We start from the raw sequence: 22,688 nt of genomic DNA, 5'->3' as shown, positions 1-22,688 counted from the left end.
TTAAAAATATCGATAGATTTAGGATGAATATTTTTATTAGAATAAATCTACTTTTGGTAATATTTTCAATCATAAGTGCACATCTTTAATAAAATTAATAAGATTATGAGTAAATTTCTAACGGGTATAATTTGTACCTCTCCAAATTAATGGGCAAGTTCTAATTGGAATATGAGCAAATTTTAGATAGAAAGATTTGTATTAGGTCCATCAGTATAGAATTAATTGTTTTAATTTAGGAATATAAATACTAATTTCTTTCATAAGATTGTTGTTGATAAGAGACAATTTAATAAAATTGAAACTCTTAAAACTAATAATGGGAATTGGGAGACCTTGATTCTATCAAGAAGATGCTTATTAATTTCTTTAAAAAAATTTATATAGGCTATAACCTTGCTTTAGGTAATTTAATCAGTTTAAATTCCTTTTTCATCAAATATGCTCTATCTTGTGTTAGATGACTTTTATGCTATTTTTCAAATTTCAATGAAAATTTCTTCATCTTTTTTATTTTTAAATTTGTGATAGAGACTTTTAATAATTCCCAGGATATTAAAAATGTTAACCAATGTATTATTAAATTAGTTCTTAAAGTTGGTCACCTTAAATTTGTTAATCAATTTAGGCCTTTTTTTTTTTTATGTAATGTTAGTTATAAAATAATACCTAAAATCCTAGCAAACAAATTGAAATGTTCCCTTTCTTATTTGATTTAAATAAAAGATGTTTCATTCTAAGTAGGAAAGTGATTGATAATGTTATTACCTTTAAGAATTTTAAGAGACAAGCTGATTTTACGATATTAAAACTTGATTTGAAGAAAACATATGATAGGTTAAATTGAAATTTTGTAAAAGATACTCTTTTTCTAGCTAGATTTAGTTGTAATTTTATTAACATTATCTAATAATGTATTTCCTCCTCCTCCTCAATGTGTGTTAATTGGAATAAAATTTGTTTTAAGTTTTTTTTTCCCTTTAGAGGAATAAAGCAAGGGATCCTTGTATCCTCTCATCTTTTTGTTTAGTGTATTAAAAGGTTAGCTCACTATATTAAGGATAAGGTTGATAAGGGAGAATGAATTTCTTTTTCTTTTAACAAGAACAACCCTAATATTTTTCACCAATTTTATGCAAATGACATTCTTTTGATTTCTAAAACTTCCTCTAAGCAAGCCCTTGTTGTGAATCAAGTCTTAGGTAATTTTTGTGCTTCCTCTAGATATGAAGATTCCATCACTTGTAGTTCACTTACTTGATTTGATAAGTTTATTTTGTCAAGTTGGAGTGTGAGGATTGATTTATATTGTTGCCATGATATTATGGTCTTGGTTGGCTTTGTATATAGCTTTATGTTTTTTGTTTCCTATAGTTTAATTTTGTAATTTGTCCCAAAGTGTAAATCTTAAGTGTGGGAGAATTTGATCAATTGCTTTTCAAGCAAGTATTGAAGATGTACAATAGTTCTCCTTGGATGCTAATTGAGCTTAATCCATGATTTAAATGATGTTTTGTGATATTGGGCCTACAATGGACTTATATGAATTTCTTGCTTAATTATCAGATTTCTCTACATCCTAACCTTTTCTCTTTGTGTAGGAAATATTTGGAGTTGTAGATATTAGATTTGGGCAATCTTGGTGGCATTAGAAAGCTAAGATAGAGGCTTACACTTTCTTCAGAAATGCTTGTTGGCTAATTCGATAATCAGGGTCAAAATTAGACTCAAAGTTGAACGGGAGTTACTAATGGACAACAAGACCCTTCCTCACTTGAATGGGCATATCTAATTTGATTTAGGCCCAAATCAATCAAATTATATGTCATTGGAAAGCTTGCAGTTGCAAAATCTATAATTGTCTCCAAATGGTGGAAATGGAAGGACCACATGGGCTATAAACCAAAATATCATAGAAGAAAACCAATATTGATTTCCTTAACTACTGCTAAAAACTCTGGTTCATCAAGCTTTGAAATGTGATTGGAGCATTGATGAGACCAAATGGCATCACTAGCCAATCATAATGTCTATGATGAGTTCTAAAAGTAGTCTTCATTATGTCCTCTAGTTGCACCAATATTTGATGGTATCTCAAATGCAAATCAAATTTAGAAAAGTATTGAGCCCCATACAACTCATCTACCTTTGGTATAGGAAAGTTGTCTTTAACAATTATTCATTTAGAGCTCTATAATCTGTGCAAAACCTTGGATCCACGTCTTTCATTTTCACTAAGATAATTGGAAAAGAGAAGGGACTAGTGCTATGTTGAATGATTCCCTCGTCTAACATATTATCCACCATTCTTTCAATTTGAACTATTTGACTATGTGGATATCTATATGGTCTCACCTTCATTGGATTTGATCCCTGCACTAAGCTAATTGCATGATTTTGGTCTCTATCCAGAGGGAATCTTGATGGAGTATCAAAAACCCTTTTATATGTGTGTAGCAACAAGCTAATTCAGGCTCTAAGAGATATGTTTTATCTTTAGTAAAGATATGACATATCAAGAGAGATATGATTTGTCAATTTAAAATTCAAATTATCTCTTTGCAGGTCCCTAAATCTCCAAGTTTGAAGCACCAAAAGAGAAGAACATTCATGCACACCAATATACATGCTCGTGCATATACTCGAATCATGGACATGCTGGCTGCTGAAACATGGGCATGCTTGCCCTATTTTTTATCCATTCATGTCCAAAATACCTCAAAAATCCATCGGTGCCTTAATATGCTAACTACAATAAATAATAGAATAAGTAGTTAAAAACCTATTTAATTAAGGATCAAGTATATAAAAATAGGCTACTAAATACAAACTCATCACTATTTAATAGTGTAAATTTTTGAACTTTTGATTCATAACTAAGTTACTAAAAGATCATTTAGAATAAATTCACTTTTTATAAATGACTAGTTATATGCAAGTTCTATGATTGTAAACTAGTCATGTATTATTTGTTTTTTGTTTTTATTTATTATAATCATTTTGCCTTCATTAACTTTATGTGACTCACTCTCCTTTATTTATTGTTTCATAGGCTACTAGTCATGTTAATTCATCTCAGTAAGATCTTCATTGGTAAATACACACCATTTCAATGACTTTTTTTTTTGTTATAAATTAGGCAATCTGCAAGAATTATATTATATTTCAATTATGAGATATATTTAAATATTAATTTTATAAAAATTTTGAATTGCATTGCTTGTAGTTGAATTATAGGCTAATTCTAATAATTTGTCATATTTTGGGATGATAAGATTATGTAAGAAACTCTGCCAAAATTTTAAATGCATAAAAAACTATCTTAAAATATTTAATAAGTAAAGTTGGTTATGCCCAAACTCCTCAAAAATAGTTTCAACCTATTTTCTTCTCTATTTTGAGAGAATAATTCATAAGATTACATGATCATAGTTTTTTAATAACAAAAAACATATTGTTCAAGTGAAGATGAGTTAAAATTGCTCATTATATATATATATATATATATATATATATTATACTGAGTAAATTTTTATTCATTTTAGATAATTTAAGAATGTATAACGAATACTGTATTTATAATATTACTTTGTTTTTTAGTAGATAAAAATAGGACAAATTGCATTTACACTTTTCAAAATTTAACAAAAATTTATTTGATATCTTTTTATCTTTAAATTTTATTCAATTATATAAATTATGAGAGTTAAAGTGATGTTAAAAATAGAGGAGTATTAAATAATACACAGGCTAATAATAAGTTAACAACATATGAATAAAAAAAATCTTAAATGACAAATGAGAGAATACGCATTTTGGAGTAACAAAACATACTTTTCTAGTGTTTACGATGATTTTTTTAATTAGTAAATAAATAAATTTAAGAACAATTTAAGATTGAATTTTAAATATTCTTTAAATTCTTTTAAGTGTGTTATAATCATAATGGTTAAAACGTCATAAAGCAAACACCAAGAGTAGAAATATAAAAATAATAAATCAATATTGACAATTATCTAAACAAACTTGAATTGAAGTAAATTACAAAAATATAATATACAACTTTTAACAATGATCAACACAGGTTCATTGATCTAATAAATAGTAGCTTACAAAAATTTTAGATAGTGTGTGTAAAAATCTTAACCTCAAGAACGTATAATTTAGTCTTATTTATACACAAATTGTTTTAACTATTTTTCTTCTTGTGTGTGCATTCTTCATAACCTCTTTTTACACGTTTTTTCATAATTTCTTGTGCTTTCTCACACACAATTTGTTCCACGCTGGTAACTTTTGAGAACTGACACTTTTTGATACAATTTCTCATTTTTAAACCTCCCTTTGTCACTTGGACTTGTACAAAATCTTTCCTTCATGTTAATCTTTCTTTTTCAACAACCTTTTTAGACAACTATATCGAAGCATCGCTTTTCGACTAATATTGCCTCTTTCCAATCTTGAACTAAAAATCTCGATATTGAATTTTGACCTTTTTGATAGAAAGTTTAACTTTGAATTTTCTCCTATTTTCCACAGAAATTGACAAAGCAGAGCCTAAAATCACACAAATTCTAATCAAAATTCACCTAATACATTTTAACAATAAGGTTGCATAGCTTAGGAAAATTTTCTTTCTCACAAACACCTAGTTAAACCAATCACATATCGTTGGTAATTATTTTTCTTCTACTGTGCTTCGTGGTTTTCTGGTTCTAAAGCTGTAATTCTTCCGGATAGGAGTTTCGTGATCGGTTTCCACTGGCGTGGGAATGGGAATGGAGCGTTTCTTATGTCGAAAACATATCCTCAAACAATGACTCTTGAGAAGTTTTAACAATAATAGTCTAAATTATATGAATGTTAAAGTAATTATAGCAACATTAGAGGAAATTAAGATACAATTTCCAATCCATGCGGAATAAATATTGAAACTAAAGGGCTTTCTTCACTTGAAAGAAGTCGAGACGCTTCTTGTTAGCCGCATCTACATCATCTGGAGAGGCCACTGCTACCACAACCCCTTTATCCTTAACTGCTTCCATTGCGTCAACAAAATTTCTGAAGTCCTTCAAACTGGCAAAAATACCAAAAATAAAATAAAAAATAGTCAGGAACAAATTCAATGACAGGTATATGCCACGGCAAGAAGTTGCACAGGTAGTATATAGAATTATATGCAAAAATATCCATATTTCTTTTATTCATTGGTCCTTTCTCCACAGTACCCAAGGACAAATAAGGAAGTGTAACACTAGTAAAATATTTCAAAACATCTAAACATTCAGGAAGATTAGTTTCTATATACAGCCGTGATAAACTTTAAATGATTCCAGATTCAGAAGTCGTTTCGGGACTATTAATAGCTCACTGCCACAATAAACAGATGTATTGAGAGAAGACGGCATTATTTGCTTCATCAGTAGCAATGGATCAAACGATCATGTATTCATAAAAAGTAGAAGATCATAATTTAATCAACTATTCAAAATATACCTAGTAGATAATATCTCTTCGCGTCTCCTTTGCCTTTCTTCCTCTGTGATACCCAGTAAGTACCGCAACATACTACCAATGAAATGAGAAGTAAGCATAGTTTGTAACTACCATAAGAAAAGAAACAACCAGTAATTAATCTTGCTTAGAGTGTGCTCGTTTCTAGTCTATGTGATTTTGCAATTGAGATGCAAAAGAACCAAATATCCATAGAAAACATCTTCAAAAGCATCATTTATCTCATATCCTACCTACTATAACCTTTGGCATCAGGAAGTTGATAGGCATCCACATCCCCAATGGTTCCGATAATGGCTTTTGTTAAAGTGTCATCATCTATTTGCAGTTCTCTTAAGAAGTCACCGGTTCCATCATATACATCAAGTGTCTTCAGCAAGTTGGGATCACGATAAGATAAGAAGGAGAACACTCCTAGAAATAAAAAAATAAAATAAAAATGGTAACATTGCAATGATTATATTCAATAATTATGCCCAAGGTTAAATATAATGCAATACAATTACCCGAGTGAGTATCAAAGTCACAGAAACCTCCATAAGCTCCACCACTAACACGTACACGATCCCACAACCATGTATTGCTAATGTGTTTGGAAATAACATATGCACTCCCATTAAGCTGATAACCAGTATCATAAATGTTGGCTGCTTTTCCAACATAATTAACCTGTAGAAGGAAATACCATGATATGTCAAAAGAAACACAAATGCAATAGCAGGGAAAAAACCCTTTGACATCTAGATAATTACACTCTGCCTGTGCATGACAGAAACATATATAAAGGATGACAATGAAATAATCTTACCTGAGTAGGAATCACGATAGCTTCATTTGTCAATGGAAGTCTAACATTCCAAGTAGTTGTTGCAGTGGGAGAGTTAGTGGGAAGCATATCAACAAATTTGCTCACAACTCTTTCCGTTTCTGCAAGGTTTTTCCTATCAGCAGTGATATTTATCAAGCAGCCTTGCTTGGAAAACACAGATTTGCGAATCTCCTCAAGAGATGAGGAGATATCAGCCCAATCTTGATCAACTCTCTCTTCAAGAGTTCGCAGGAATTCAAGGTAACTACAAAGAATAATAAAAAAATTATAGAAGTACACAACAGGAATTATACTTCTGTTTCAATAACAAACAATTAGCATATTGAAAAGGACAATCATGAAACTCCAAACCTTTCACAGATAACCGTAGAACTGAGGTACAATAAAACAAAATGAATATTACTCGAGGCATTTAATTGGACAAAAATGAATACAACAACAAAGGACAATGTATAAATACACCCTGACAATAAACTATAAGAGTATCTAAAATATTCCAACCTGATACCACCCATCTTTTCTGACATCCAGCCTGCTACATTTAGTTTTGCATCCATCCTTGCAGCCGCGATTCCGTGACCACTTCCTCTTAACCGGTTCTGACAATAGACAAAAAAGCACAATATAGATAATCAGTAAAGAGGTTCCCTATACCTTTTATCACTTTTATCCTCTCTTTACATGAAACATCTTGATATTTACCTCCATTCTCGCTCTACTCTGGGAAACAAATTGTTTGAAACGCTGTTGGTCTGTAAATTGGACATCTTGAAGTACAGAATTAACCTAAAGTTATGTAGTATAATTAAATTAGGCTTTACATAAACACCATAGAAATTTTCATAGAAATTTTAGGCAAATTCAAAAGAGCATCAAAACTAGAAACTTTTAAACATATAAAAGTACCAAGTCATAAAGGTCTTCAGTATGTCCAGCCATGGCTTTGCCTCGAACTATCATATGACTACATGGATCTTCCTTGCCCCGCACTGATGATGTGAATGGATAAACTGATATTCCTCCAGTTTTTCTCCCAATTAATTGGTTTAATTGGACAAAAGTCAAGTCCTTGGTTCCCATTTCCAACAATGACTGGCTGTCAAAAGTAACACATAAGAATCACAGACTACAAAGGTTAATATTTATCTATCAAGATGATGCTCTTGATTTGCACATGGTAAGGGTCAATCACTTTGGTTCCTAACTTTTCTAACATTAGGCCTTGACTTTATAATAGTCATTTTCTTAGTCCTTTTCCATTGCATTTTTTACTGGCTTTAAGGGTTAAAATGAAGACATAAGGAGAATCTCGAAAAATCAGGAACTAAAAAGATTGACACTTACAATCTCAAGGACTAATCTAGGGATTTAATAAAAAAGGATTTATTTTTGATAATAATGCTAAAATGGAATAGTCGTCAACAAATGATTGATTAATAATATGTACTTTAAATTCACATTAATGTTATAACAATAAAATAATAACAATGTGTCAACAAATGAATAAAACAATAGCACCATTATATAATATTTGTTATAATAAAATTAAATTTATCTAGATAATTTTAAAATAAGTTCACATTAAAACAATTTTATAGATGAAATTTTATTATGCTGTAGCAGAAAATACAATTTTATTATAATACAAAACATTTTGTTACTATTCTAGTAATATAATAATATGATATAGGTTAAATTACTATTATGATAGTCCAATATTAATAATAATATAAGGTGGAAGCATAAAAGCAAATTAAAAGAGAGTAAAAACAAAATGCAAAGAGTACAGTTCATGCACAACCAGTTTTTATATGTAGATTTTGATAACTAAACTCCAGACAGGTGAAGGTCAATGACAATATATCTACCAATTTAATTTGTTTTCCAAGAAATTAACTGTGCAAGTAATTATTAGGAACTAAGGATGAATGGAAACAAAAGGTAAAACATCTTCCCCTGGTTGTATAATTACCAAAACAGCGGCACTAATGGAAGAAGCTCTTGTTTCAATGAATTCATGTTGAATACTATTTCAGTGTAAAGGACATCATTGGTGAAGAGATCATGCTGCAAAACTTTTACTCCATTGATCTCCCCAACCTACATTTAGCATGGAAATCCTTGTGAATCTCTACAAATCATAAGGCAAACATGTCAGAATCTCACTAAAGGGAAACAGCAGTGATAACCTCAGTGGGAACACGAATAGGTTCTTTAGGAATATCTTGTAGAGAAAGGCTAGGAACAGTTTTCAAAGCTTCTGGATGATCAGGAGTTTCCTGCTTAAGCCGAAGTTCATGAGTAGCACGGGTCAATTCTGCCAGATCTTCTGCTCTCATACTAGCTTTAACTTTCTGCAATATTTGTTTCTCTGCAGCTTCAGCACGAGCAGCCTTTTCAGGATCAGGCTGAAAAGGAATGTTTTTCATCAATAACAACCAACATATTCTATGCAAAATAGCTTCACTCTAACACAGGTTTTCAAGGCTAAAATAAATAATCAAGTACCTGCATTTCCACAGTAACTTGATGAGGATTGTTTAAGATGAATTTCTCTATTAGAGGAGAGAAAACAGATTTAGAGCCTTCCTTTGCTATTCTAGATTTTAGGTCTTGAAGAGGTTTCTCATACTTCAGTGGCTCAAAGGGATTCATATCATAAATCCATTTACCCTATAAATACAAACCAAAACAATTATAAATCTCAATAAGCAAAAGATGCCCATTTTCAACATCACAAAAAATTTAGCATATCTTACAATGGACTGGAGCATGAGGGACAACCCACGAGGAAATGACCCAGTGTTGTTCTCCCTGAGAGAAAATTCAATTGTATTCATAGAAGCCTCAATGGCATCAGTATCAAAACCTTCCTCTGCCAACTTTTTAAGTGTACTTGTGACCAGTTCTTCTACCTTATGAATATCATCTTCAGAAACACCCTTCATTCCGATGCTAAATTGAGGCTGAAGCAGCTCATCTTCAACCCCACCACCAACAATGGCATCGCCAAGTCTACTTTCTAGCAAAACTTTTCTTAGAGGTGAAGCAGGAGTGCCCAACAGAAGGTGATTCAAAAATCCAAGTGTCAGCTCAGTTTCCAAGTCTAAGGGCGTATCAGAGAGCAACCAGTTAAGACAGACCATATGCTTCTTCTTCAAATCACCCTCTTCACCAGCAGGATATGTCTCAACAATCCGGACTGGCTTTGAAAATAGTCTCTGTGGTTCAATCCTTGATTCATTTGGGGCCGAACTAGCATCAAAGAAGTCCAAATATTCTAGACAATAGAGAAGAGGAAGAAGTTAGTAGCTAATTGCTACAAGTCCAAACACCCTTCATAACTGGTTTGAGATACCATAAACAGAAAAAAATGAAGTCATGCCATTAATATTCTTTTAGTCAGGAACAAACATAACGGTGTATAAAACAAGTGTAAAAAAACATGGAGATATAAGAAGTAAAACATATAAATCCAAAGAAAGATAAATCCAGAAATATAAGGGAAGCCCTTGGACAATATCAGAATAGGATCTTGAAAGGGAACTTGATACAATTTCATGTTTGTTCCAATTCTTAAAATGAGCTATTAACATAATTTCAGAAGACATAGGAATATGTTTAACATGTCGATGTAGATTTGATTACTCTACCACACTATTACAAAGAATAAAAAAAGTCCTTCCTTTAGACCTTGAAAAATAGATAATTTTTTTTTTTATAAAAGACAAAATGTTATTAGATAGAAAAAATAAGTCAATTAGGGGGGAGGAGATCAAATATCATCCGAAAAAGACAATGTCATTTCAATTGCGATTCAAATTTATCCACGGAATTCTGTTATTTTATATTTGAGAAAGACCCTTCTTGCTGTTGCTTAAAAACTATACACAAAGGGAAATGTAACAGCTTGCTCAATGCTGACTTGCTTGGCTAAAACCTTACTCAGAAGGGCCTTTTGTGAGCACTGAAAGTGTTCCCTCAAGGTGTTTGAACTGTGAGTTAGGCCATAGGCTTTAGTCATTCATTCTAATCAGGATTCAGAACTTGAATCTACAAGAGCATTATAACAAGGCCACTCTTGCCAATTGTCAGTCTCTATATTTAAGGAGCAAGTTAAACTAAAATTTATTACCGCTAAGGATGCGGAGGCGCTCATTTGGATCATCATCTCCATAAAACCATATTCGTGAATTGCTAGGATGGTAATATTTGCCGTGAAATTCCTGTCAATTAAGTGAAATTGAAACTATCTTAAATTAAACAACTAAATATTCACAATAGCTAATACTGAGACGATGAGATCTACAGTAGTCTACATGGAAGTAAAAAGGTCAACAAGTTATAAATGCAAAAATGAAAATGTTTAATTATTCCGATCATGCTACATAAAACAATGTTGGTGGCCACAAACAACTAAAAGTCTAAATCCCAAGCAAAAATCCTGGAATACATGAATGCTATCGCTATATACTACACCAATTATTTAACATGATTCTCAAGACAAACCTTAAATTCCTCAAATGTCAACTTGGGAATAACTTGAGGATCACCTCCACTGTCAACACCATAGGTAGTGTCCGGGAAAAGAGCCTGTATCAATAATGAAAGCACACAAATTGAAGTTATAAAAAAATGTCATAAAACTTCTCATAATTGATTAAAATAGAAATTGAAACTAACAAATTCAATGACTTTAGAGAATGTGATGCTTTCAGGGTCCAGAGACGGGCTTAAAAATTGCAATAATAAAAATCAACATAATTTAAAACTCAATGCTGACAGCAAAGAGAAAAATCATCTACAGACTATATTATCGGACATTTTTATAAGGACCAGCTGTAAAGAGATCATGTAATAAAGAGAAGGCTTTAAGTATCGCCCACCGTCCATGAACTTTAAGGATCACATTAAAACTGTTGAAAATGTTCGAGTCTACATGTAAGAAATGCAAGCAAAGAAAAGGATAGGAAAAGGAGAAAGCTCAATACAAATACATAAAGAAAAGAAAAGGGAAAGCCATTAAAAAACTAGCCTGTTGAGCAGTCCGGCCAAGTATATTATCTGGTTGAGAGTAGACACCCTTCATTTCATTAAACACAACACCTGGAACAACAAACGAGACATCATTAGAAACGATTGAAATGAATAATAGTCCAAAAATATCAATGCCTGACAGATGATGTACGGCATAGAAGGATAGAAAGAGATATAAACAATGTTTTACCAAACCTTTATAAGTGATATCTTCAGAAGGATCATTGAGCTCAAAATGCCAGCCCTCCTGTTGAAAAATTTGAAAGTCCTCCACACATCTGGGAAAGAAAACCGCATCCAGGTAGACATCAACCAAATTATAGAAATCCTGTTCAGGAAGATGTGTCAGTGTTAACCATTAGAATCAAGAATGAAAGAGCAGAAATTTATTTCAGAGATGAATTTATTGACCTTGGTATTTGTGGAAGCAACTGGGTAACATGTCCTATCAGGATAGGTGAAAGCATTGAGGAAAGTGTTCAAGCTTCCTTTCAACAGTTCAACGAATGGTTCTTTCAAAGGGTACTTTCGTGAGCCACACAATACACTATGCTCCAAGATGTGAGGGATACCAGTGGAATCTTTGCTGTAAAGAGGTGATAGTGAGTGAACAGTAACAGACACATGCATTAATTGCAGTTGCAAAATAGTTGGCAAAGACATAGTGCATGTAATGCAGTGGAAGTGGACTTACGGAGGAGTGCGAAATACAATGCCGAAGACTTTATTCTCATCGTCATTGGAAACAGACATGACTTGAGCCCCGGTCTTCTTGTGCCTGAAAAGCACTGCTTTTGATTTGCATTCTGGAATGAATTCCTCGGAAACTTTCTCGAACCCCAATTTATGGGCAACATCATCCTTAACCTCAATGAAATCTGCATCCAAGTCGAACCATGAAAAGAAAAATCGAAATGAATAAAGATAGATAGATAGATAGAGAGATAGCTACCTTGAGAAGGAGAGAGAAGGGCTCGAGGGGAGAGAGAAGAGAAGTGTTTTCTGATAGGGAAGTAAAGGGGCGGGGAAGAAGAGGGAAAGAATCTGAAGGAGCGGCGGCGGAGAGAAGGCCTAGTAGTGGTGGTTGTGGTTGTGGTTGTGGATGTTGATGTAGATGTTGTTGGGAATGAGAAAGGAACGGAGGAACACGCATATGAGCGGCGACACAAGTGTTTGTATCTGCTGCACAAAACAGAGGAGCACGACAGAGAACGAACCAGTGCCGCCCTTTCCATCGAACCTCGCTGCCAATGCCTTTCTTCTCAATTGGATTGGGTTGACGTATCAAACTATTCTATAAATAAAATCAATCCCCAAGTTTTCTTTCGTGTCATAACAACAGCAACAATAATTTCCAACTTAATATACACCCACAAAAATTAAATAACCTCCTTGCTGCACACTAATAAAATAAGACATGTATGTTCATAATTCAAACAGTAGCGGAAATTATTAAATAAATATTAACACGATGTTCATGATCTGCATATTTCTTAAAAATATGTTTAGAATTAGAGTGTCGAATAAAAAATGAATTTTTTTTTTAAAATGAAAATATTTTTTTAATCTAATCATTTAACAACTAAATTTGTGTATATTTAATATCTTTTTTTTTACTTAATTTATTTTTTACGAACATCATATAACCCTTTTAATTTAGAAGTTAATTTTTTTTGTACATGTAAAATGTGATCAAGAGGAGTGATTCAAATTAATATTGAGGAGGTATTCAACTATAAGTTTCCTGCCAGTGGCTTGTTTTTATTTCCTTTCATCTTTTAAAATGTTTTGGCAGTAGTATTAATAACTTTTTCAATTCCTTTTCTTTCAGTTAATTCTGGTCTTTCAAATTTAATAACCTTTGGATAGGTATAAAAATTTAATTTTGAATCTCTTATCTATATTATTTTATGATAGATTAAAAGATTCATTTTACTTCTATATCAATGAAAAATGAAAATATAAGCAAAATATGCCCGATTAGATAAAACATTTTCTTATGTTTCTCGAAAAAGTCACAGGGCCTAAACTAGAGAAACCAAAAGATTGTTTCCCATGTCGTCTTTGGAATCTGTTCGAAAGAAAAATGCGGGCATTGTTTAATGGTTTACCACCCGACTCAATTCAATTTATTAGGATTGAAAACAATTATGGTTACCCCGCGAGGAGTTGAACCCTTTTTCCCCACAGCAGATGCCAAACTTCTAATCTCATCAAAATCATGTGACGTGCGAAGAAACCTTAATAATGTGTGCCAGTCCAACCAAAACTGACAATTTTAATGCGACAAAATAAACCAAAAATGGAAAATTTCATTCGTAAAATTCTTCCAGATTATCAAGATAACAGCATTTGTATTCACATCGGCATTACATAAATATAATGTGAAAGAAATTAAAAGCTAACATCTAGGAACACCACACCTAATACCAACCACAAATCAACCCGCATTATATTTTGATATTGAAATAATCTGGGTCAAAGTGATGCAACCGTACGTAACCATCTTCACCTCCACTTGAAAAACTACAAAAAAAATAAATAAATAAGAAAGGGTAGTAAACAAATAAAAGAAAACACCTCGATGGTTAATCAGGACTCTTATCACTAAAGGGAACGAGGAAACTATTAGAAATTTCGAGAGATATTATTATAATTGAAAAAATTATACCAAACAATGGATAATATGTCACATAAATCAAATGACGAGCTACAATCGCAACATATGATTGAAATCATAAGATGGTCACCATAAATGTGTCGATTTACTATATAGATTGTCCTATGAAAATCGGTTGTCTCTTCAAAGTCATTCCATAATAATTTTAATTATATAATACAGAGAATAAGTACAATGTTTAGCATAAATTAAAAGTTCTTCTAATTTAAGGGGCAAATGATATTATTTGGTAACAGACAAGTGAATGTTGATAGTCTCATCAGTTTGTGATCAATGACAAGATAGCACTAGTTTATGTCATATTATTATGCATCCTTTCCTATATACAAATGCCATCACCGTAACTACTATATATAACAACTACAGGGACCTTCATTCAAGGTTACATTTCATGTAAATGTTCATCTCCATAACCAAATGATGAAATGTATACTTATATTTATAATTATACAAAATTTGTTTTGGTTGATCAATGTATCTAACCCCAACTTAGTGAAACTGAGGTGTGTCTATATTTATACCTTACATATAATATTAGACAATTATGCAGAGTTAACAGCACAAGGCAAGATATTAACATTTTAAACAGTTATGTGAAAGAAATGGTGCGTTTTCACTATACAAAATAAAAGGTTTAACATATTCATGGGTGTCAGCTTCTCCAACGAATGGAAGGCTTCAAAGATTAAAATTACATTATGATGCAACCCAAAAGGGAGGTGAAGAACACAGAATATACCTTTTTCCATCAGGGTTAAAGGCCAATGCATTAATTGGTCCAAAATGCCCTTTTACACCTCCAATTTCTTCTTGAAGAATCTAAACAAATGAAAGTACCAATTATGAAATAAAAACACCAAATAAACAGACTTTCAATATTGATAGAGAACACAAAATAGTATTGGAAGAAAAAATTACCTTGTCAAAAAATTTGGCTTCAAACTTGCCAGCGCGATGATCAGTAGTTGTAACAGCTGATGCATCCTGACCACCTCCAAGTACCACCTACACAAAGGGTATGGAATTCAGAAAATCATACAACGACAATATGACCCAAATAAAATGAAGGAAGGAAACTAAAGCAGATAGAATATTATCATAGATATCAATGCAAAAAAGTTTGTAAGTGCATTTATTAAGTGAGTTAGTGAGCAATTGGGACGTGCAACAATTGTGAAAGTGGTTTGAGGGGAATAAATTTGTACCAAGAAAGAAAGGGGCTAGGAATGTATTTAAGGGGCTTCCTAAAACAATACCCCACATTGTTCTCTAGGATAATTGCATCAATCAAATAAGAAGCAAAATTACTTGCATTCATATGAAAATCACAAAACAAGGTTAACTAATTTAAGATTCGCAATACATACATGATCAAGAAGAGGCGACATTGCAACTGCATTGACTGGGCGTTCTGTGATATATGTCTTGATAAGAGTCAATGTTCTAGTATCCCAAAGCTAGAAAATAGCCAAAAGATGTTAGTTTAAATGGAAAAAAAAGAAACTGATTAGGTGAAATAAAATAAGTTCTGGAGAAAAAATAGAGATAAGAGAAACATTAGTAAAAAGAGAAAATAAAGGAAAATAAAAGTTAATACCCTAGCAGACTTATCAAGGGAGCCAGTAAGGAAATGGGAACCGTCTGCAGATTTGGCCAGTGATGTTACAGTCTTTTTATGGCCAGATTCCTTGTCTGATTCTTTAAGTAGTTTTCCAGTCTGCAAAATGAGAATGCATGAATAGTGTAAGCAAAGAGGAAAGGAAGGAAAGAAGAGGAGTACTGTATGATGGAAGTGAAGTCACCTCAGAATCCCAAATGCGAATGACAGCATCTTCACCGGCACTAATAATGGTATTGTTGAGGGGTCCCCAAATGGCTCTGTTTATTCTTCCCTGAGGGCCCTTAATGGCAAGCAGAGATTCCCCGGTCTCTGCGAAACGGAAGCATTAGAAATAGCCAGAGGTTATGTGAGTGAGGAAACAAAATGAGTAATGAGAAAGGGCATACGATCGGTGGAATCTTTAGCAATGCGTTTGACATGGATCGCAGAAGGCAATTCCATAAAGGGGTCAGTGGTGATAACAACAAGCTTATCACCGACGGCGAAATCAACAGACCTAGCTGGGGAATCAAAATTGAAAGTGTACAATTGTTGACCAGTTTGCACATTCCATAGCTTGGCTGTCTGATCCGCGCTACCCGTTATGAGTCGACGCGAATCTCCTGCATCATCAACCATCACTCTATCAGCATCACTGTCAACATTATAATACATAAGAAAACGGAAAATCAAAATTAGTAAAGAACTTGCTTGAGACATCGCAGCACCAAACGGCTCCATTGTGGCCTCGATAAGTGCCCAATCGTTCACCGTTGTCGGCAAACCACACCGTAGGGTTGTGGTCCTTAGCGCAGGAGAATAGGAGATCACCGTCCCTGTTGTATTTGAGGAACGTTAATGGCCTCTCATGGCCCTTCATCAAAATCGGCCTCATGCTCCTCCTTCTCTCTGCTCCCCACTTCCAACTATCAAATTAGGGCAAACTTGGGTTCATTCTCATGACTTATAAATATCATGCTACCACCTTCCTATATCACACCGCAAGATTACTCATTCATCCAACGGTTGTCATCTATTGCCTATAATTTATATACTGATCAAATTTTATGTAATTATTATTCAGCCCCTGGTCCCTTTTTTTCTCTCAATCATCTTAGACTTAAGTATGGTTAGAATTGTTTATTTTTAATGATTTTGCTCAAGTTAATCTTTATAATTGAGTTTAAGTATTTATAAAAAATTATTTAATATATTAAATTTATAAAAATATAATAAATATTTTTTATTAAAATTTTATTATTATTAGTTACTTAATTAATATATACTTTTTAGTTGATACACATTACTTGTTTTATAATTTAGCTTTATACATAATAAGGTTCTTTTAATTTTAAATATTTGGATCACTGAAGAATAATCTTTAGTAAATTATATATAAATATATAGACAGATATATTGTTTTTTTAAATTATTTTGTAAAAAAAAATACATTTAAAATATAATAATTGATAAATAATTATATAAATCAAAAAATAAAAATAGGACACATATATTTTTTGTTTAAATTAACTTTGTCAAAAGATTTTAAATAAAAATTTAAAAATTACTTTTTATCAATTTATATGTAATATATAATTAAGCATTTTATAAAGTTTTTTTTTTTTTTGCGTATCTTTCTTTTATATTAGTTTTCATTTATTTTATCATATTATTTACAATTTATTATAAATTTTAATAATTTTTATAAAATATGTCTAATCAATTGTCAGCATTTTTAAAAAATATTATTAATTACAAAATCCATTAATCTGTATTTGTTTATCATAGTAGTTCTATTTTTTACTTTTAAATCCATTTTTATAAATTAAGTTTAATTAATTTTCATCATTTTTATGTTTTTCAAATAAAATTTTAGGAAAAATAGTAATTGCATATTTAATATAAAAATTTATTTATTTTATGATATTAATTTTATTTATTTTATACTTTTTTGACAAAATAAATACATGCACCACCATTTTAGTCATCAAACCTGACAATTATGTTTAAAGGGAGATTTGATAAACACTAAGCCATACCCAACAGATGATTATTTTTTGCAATCTTGCACAAGTGAGATAAGCACAAGTTTTGTTACAACTCAGATATTCCCAACTTATTATGCCATTACTATGCTTGAACCATGGATGATTCAGGAAGAACTCCTGGTCAATTCCAGACAGAAACTTCTCTGATGGGTTGGGATCTAAGTGGTCTTCCAATTCATTTGCATTAGGAAACTCTCTATTCATCTCTCTGTCCAAGCTTTGGTAATCTGTCGCACTTCCTTCTTCAGAAAACATATTAGCCAAATGATTTTGATGTGATTGTATCCTTGTGCCATTTTGTGTAAAAACATATTCTAACCCGTTGTTTGGGTTCACCAGTCCACTTGAACAATTATCAACACCAACTGTGGGGTTCTGCATTACGTTTCTTAGAATACCTATCTCCTCTTGCAGGCTAGCAACTTGCTCATAGCAAGGTTAAATTGAAGTTATATATATGAAGCACAATTTACATAATTATGGTGTGTGATATAGCAAGTTTCTGTGGTCAAAGAACCTGTTGCTGCAATGCATAGATAGGAGCGACACAACCATATATAGGATCCTGCATACGCGCCAATGCTTCATAACATATGGCGATGACTTTTATGAATTTTGATAATCATAAATGAATTATAATTTAAACGCATATATAACAAAGTTAGGTAAAGCATTACATAATAGTTTATAGTGAATTTTAGATTAGATATATTGATAGATTGTTGTCTCACTAAGATTATGTTTTTGTCAGCAAACCTCCGTGAGTTGTAACAACACCATTGTTCACATTGAACCAACGCGTGTATATTTCACTTTTAATTATTATTTATTACTTTATTCATTTTTTTTATGTTACATAAGATTATTTAATACAGTTTTGAGAAATAAGTACGTAACATTATTTGATACAGTTTTGAAAAATAAGTATTTGGACCCAGGTTTATTTAGTAGGTCATTTTTTCTCTTCATCATAAGTATTTTCTTTTTTTCTGCCATTATTGAATTTTCGTACAACTATAATCCCTATATGCAATATGGTATTTTCCAGCATAAATATGACTTTGTTAAATGGAGACATGCATGCATCCATTTTTTTAACATGAAAAATTGTTTTGAAAAGATAATGTTTATTTGATTAAAAATTTAATGAAATTATTTTTGAATAAATTGATCTGTTGAATATGATTGATGGATACTTTAATCTAAATCACACCTCTTGATTAAAATATAAGAATTAATTATATAACTTTGAAACAAATGAATTTATAAAAGCAATAAAATTCACTCATTCTTCGTTTAGACATCGAAAATTTGTGTATTTATTTAAATTTATTAAACTCTTTAATATCAAACGAAAGAAAGAAAAAGATGTATGCAAAATAGCAATAAAATCTCGAATTTCACCAAGAATTTTGCAAAATCAAGTGTATAATCAAAGTGCCTCTTAAAACTTCAATTGATATTTGAAATTATTTTTATAACCTCTACTTTCTAGTGCAAAAATAAAATATGTTTGGTTTAATTTATTATAAAAAAATAATAAATCATTTTTATCAATTCCTTATGCAATTTAAAAAAAAAAAAGTAGATATTTCACCTTAAAAAAATCCAAAAAATGGGCTAAAACTACTTCTTTCACCGGATGTGGACTTGTGGAAAAGAAGTGTAGTGCAAGCGAAACGCAGACCGATATTTAAATATATTTCTGTTAAAGCTTTTGGATTTTTAAATCCAACTGGATCCTGGTACTTTCTTTACATCTCTTGTCTCCATTAGTTCTCTCAGAATCACCACGCCATCCCAATTGCTAAATTCAGCAAACATGTTAGACAATAATAAATAGGTTGATGGGTCTTTGTGGTCTTGTCGTATGGCATGTTCTGCTGCAAGTTTCCCAGTTTCCACATCCCCGTGAGCTTTACATGCACTGAGCAATGTTTGCCAAACTAGCACACCCGGCTGAAACGGCATTCTTAGGATTAACTCCTTGGCTTCTTTGATAAGTCCAGCCCGACCAAGGATATTCACCATACAAGCATAGTGATCATCTCCAGGGAAGATTCCATAGTCTTTTGTCATGGAAGAAAAGTAGTTCCACCCTTCATCAACAAACCCACCTTGACTACATGCATAAAGAACACAAACGAAAGTGATGTGATTTGGCACTACACTCGTCTCCCTCATTTCATCAAAAATTTGAAGAGCTTCTCTGGATTGGCCATTCTGTGCACATGCCATTATCATTGTTGTCCACGAGATGACAGAAAGAGAATTCATTGATCGAAAAAGACCCCATGCACTATCCATGCATCCACATTTTGCATACATGTCGAGAAGAGCATTATCAACGCAAATATCAATGTCCCTTTCAAGTGTGATCCTCAAGCCATGAATTTGTTTCCCTTCCTCCAGGGAAGCCAAACTGGCACAAGCATTTAGGGCAGTGGCCAAGGTAAACTTATTTGGCTCCACGCCCATTTTGTTCATCTGTGCAATGACTGTGAGTGCCTTTCTGGGTTCCCCGCAGTGTAAACATCCGGCAGCCATCTGGGACCAAGAGCACACATCTTTGTTAGGCATCTCGTGAAAAGCTCTGAAACCCTCTACTAACTTGTGATTTTTTATATACAAATCAGCTAGTGAGTTCCCCACACAAATGTCATCCCCATAGCCACTCTTGACAAGGTGTGCATGAAGTTGCGTTCCCATTTCAAGATAAGAAAGAGCAGCCAACCCAGTGAGGGCGGTGGAAAATGTGAAGTTATCAGGTTTCATGCCTTCTCGATTCATGCAACACCAAAATTGAGGAATCTGCTCACAAGAAAACTGCAAGTAACCACCTATTATGGTATTCCATGACACAATATCCTTGCCTGGACTTGTCTGAAAAACTTGAAAGGCTTGGGTCAATTCGCCATGCCTCACTAAGGCAGCCAAAAAGGCGTTCAGTAAGAAGACATTAGAGATAAATCCTGACCGCACAACCAATGAATAAATCTGGTAAGGCAGAGTCACATTCTGGGTTAAAGAGCACGCCTGAAGAGCACTCACAAACGTGAACTCATTTGGTTTTGTGAGGCCCTCGGAATGCATACGCCTGAATAAATAAAGGGCCTCGGAAGCGCAGCCATTTTGGATGCAACCAGCCATTGCAGCGGACCAGGAAACCGCATTCCTTTGGGGCATTTCGTCAAACATTTTGAGACCCGAAGGAAGGTCTCCCAATTTTACGTACATGTTCAGCAAATGGTTTTGAAGAAAAACAGTTAAAGGAATAGACCCTATGATCAATTTAGCGTGAGTTGCTCTTCCACACAACAAGTTTGAGTCTTGCGCATATCCTCGCAATAGATTCGAGTAGATCTCTTCCTGTGAGGCCACGATAAATGCATTTTTTGAGAGCGATCCAAAGCATGCGAACCCTCTTTTCGCTTGCATAGGAACGGATTAAGCACCCACTTTAAATTATACTCAATTATTTCGAAGCCTGGCTTCCACTGCAAACTCTCTTGGAGATTATCATTTTCACGAGCTCCAACCATTAATCCGGAGAACACCAGTTTTCACTACTCTTGGAAACATTTTTCTTGTCTTTTTGAAAAACCAAATATCCATTAAATTTACAATAAAACTCTGTTTTGATACAAAAAGATTAGGAGTTGTTTGCTTTTTTAAAATATGTTTATTTTATTTTTAATTAAAAATATTTTTTTTGTTTCTAAAATTTGTATACAAAATCATGAATTTTTTATTTTTAATAATTAATTATTTTAAGTCTAATCAAGGTTAGAAATAATTAGTAAATTTTTAAGAAGTATAGTTAAATTAAAATATTTTTTGAATAAGAGTTTAAAGTAGATTTCATTTTTTATAATTTTATAATTTTAAAATTCAATATTTTTATTAATAATAAATAATAATAAGGATAAATTAAAAAGACACGCTTTTTAAAATTAAGAAAGAAATTATGATGACATAAAAATATTTTTAAATACAACTTAAATTAAGATTGATTGATATTGTAATATTTTAAAATTTGATTTAAATTTAATATATTTGACTTCATATGATATTTTAAACTTTAAAATAAATTAAAATTTAATACAATGCAATAAATAATATGCTAAGTAAAATAATATGAATAATAATAGGACCAGAGATGTAATATTTAAAACATTTGAAATAATCATGGAGTTGCACTTAAAGGAAATATTTTCAAAAGTTAAGGTTATTGTCTAAGTGTCACTAAAAGTCTACGGTCTCACTCATAGTTCAATCCACATACATAATAAAACATCAATCAAGTAAATCAAAAGTAGTAGGAGGAAGAGATAAGAAAGAAAAGAAAAGAAAATTACCCATAAAATTCTCTAATTCCTTTTATGAATTAAAAATTTACTAGCATGAATCTATAGGTGTTACAAAACACATCTTACATGATCTTGGATTTGCACACAAGCCATAGAAAATTTAGTTTTGAAGCACTTATTGTGGGCAATGTTGTTGGATCAACCTTTTAATGAAAGTAATCAGCCTTTCTCCAGCTTTTTGCTTTACATGTCCCAGAGTAAATCACCATCTCTTTCAATCGTAATAATTTGTCTCCTCATGTACCTCTAAATTATTCAAGTCATAGCACATTCATGCGCGCTTCCTGAGCCATCAAGGTTTTAGAATGTAGGCTACCAATACCTTGTTGGGTAAGGTGTAAGGGCTATGTCTGAAGTCAATGGTGGTTCCATGTCTTCCGATCATGTTGTTTGTTCCTTTGCAACCTTGCAGGAGTTGTTGAAATTGTCCATATGTCACTATTGCATAATTGATAATGGAATATTTTTTGCTTGGAGTGTTATGTTGTATTCTCTCTAAGGAATAATGATGGAATATGTTGCTCACCTTCATGTGTGTAACCAAGTGTGCGAGGCACTGTTGGTTGGCCATAATTGTATTGAGCACTGATGCCAAGATCAACAATGAGGG

General features: G+C 32.3%; 3 protein-coding genes across 7 annotated transcripts; all 3 read right to left on the bottom strand.

The window, feature by feature from the left end:
* Nucleotides 1-4,831: 4,831 nt before the first annotated feature.
* Nucleotides 4,832-12,809, bottom strand: LOC113868437 (presequence protease 1, chloroplastic/mitochondrial-like). Of its 4 annotated transcripts, none has more exons than XM_027504015.1 (19): nucleotides 12,333-12,809; nucleotides 12,075-12,258; nucleotides 11,792-11,966; nucleotides 11,576-11,708; nucleotides 11,379-11,449; nucleotides 10,853-10,936; nucleotides 10,479-10,569; nucleotides 9,103-9,623; nucleotides 8,852-9,016; nucleotides 8,533-8,751; nucleotides 8,316-8,443; nucleotides 7,250-7,439; nucleotides 7,046-7,129; nucleotides 6,845-6,942; nucleotides 6,323-6,587; nucleotides 6,021-6,183; nucleotides 5,748-5,928; nucleotides 5,497-5,568; nucleotides 4,832-5,076 (listed from the first exon to the last, which is right to left on the bottom strand). In XM_027504015.1, the coding sequence occupies exons 1-19, from the start codon at nucleotides 12,613-12,615 to the stop codon at nucleotides 4,935-4,937; spliced, it is 3,249 nt and encodes a 1,082-aa protein (XP_027359816.1). In that variant the 5' UTR covers nucleotides 12,616-12,809; the 3' UTR covers nucleotides 4,832-4,934. The 4 variants fall into 4 exon arrangements, 1 of the variants encoding a protein (XP_027359816.1); XR_003505374.1 differs by having other exon boundaries at nucleotides 4,838-5,076; nucleotides 6,021-6,245; nucleotides 6,285-6,587; nucleotides 12,333-12,704; XR_003505372.1 differs by having other exon boundaries at nucleotides 4,838-5,076; nucleotides 5,497-5,586; nucleotides 5,743-5,928; nucleotides 12,333-12,704.
* An 871-nt stretch (nucleotides 12,810-13,680) lies between these two features.
* On the bottom strand, nucleotides 13,681-16,601 carry LOC113868438 (eukaryotic translation initiation factor 3 subunit I-like). Of its 2 annotated transcripts, none has more exons than XM_027504016.1 (8): nucleotides 16,372-16,601; nucleotides 16,068-16,283; nucleotides 15,863-15,990; nucleotides 15,658-15,777; nucleotides 15,428-15,517; nucleotides 14,979-15,065; nucleotides 14,800-14,879; nucleotides 13,681-13,906 (listed from the first exon to the last, which is right to left on the bottom strand). In XM_027504016.1, exons 1-8 carry the CDS (start codon nucleotides 16,553-16,555, stop codon nucleotides 13,831-13,833), a joined length of 981 nt encoding a protein of 326 aa, XP_027359817.1. In that variant the 5' UTR covers nucleotides 16,556-16,601; the 3' UTR covers nucleotides 13,681-13,830. The 2 variants fall into 2 exon arrangements, with proteins under 2 accessions (XP_027359817.1, XP_027359818.1); XM_027504017.1 differs by having other exon boundaries at nucleotides 13,682-13,906; nucleotides 16,068-16,303; nucleotides 16,379-16,596.
* A 2,832-nt stretch (nucleotides 16,602-19,433) lies between these two features.
* LOC113870331 (putative pentatricopeptide repeat-containing protein At3g15130) lies at nucleotides 19,434-20,894 on the bottom strand. The gene has a single exon (XM_027506925.1). It carries the CDS (start codon nucleotides 20,892-20,894, stop codon nucleotides 19,434-19,436), a length of 1,461 nt encoding a protein of 486 aa, XP_027362726.1.
* Nucleotides 20,895-22,688: the final 1,794 nt, after the last annotated feature.

This window comes from Abrus precatorius, unplaced genomic scaffold (genome assembly GCF_003935025.1).
Source record: "Abrus precatorius isolate BTA unplaced genomic scaffold, Abrus_2018 Scaffold6, whole genome shotgun sequence".
NCBI classification, from domain to species: domain Eukaryota; kingdom Viridiplantae; phylum Streptophyta; class Magnoliopsida; order Fabales; family Fabaceae; genus Abrus; species Abrus precatorius.
The sequence above is the reverse complement of the archived record's forward strand: the minus strand, read 5'-3'. Positions and strand labels throughout refer to the sequence as shown.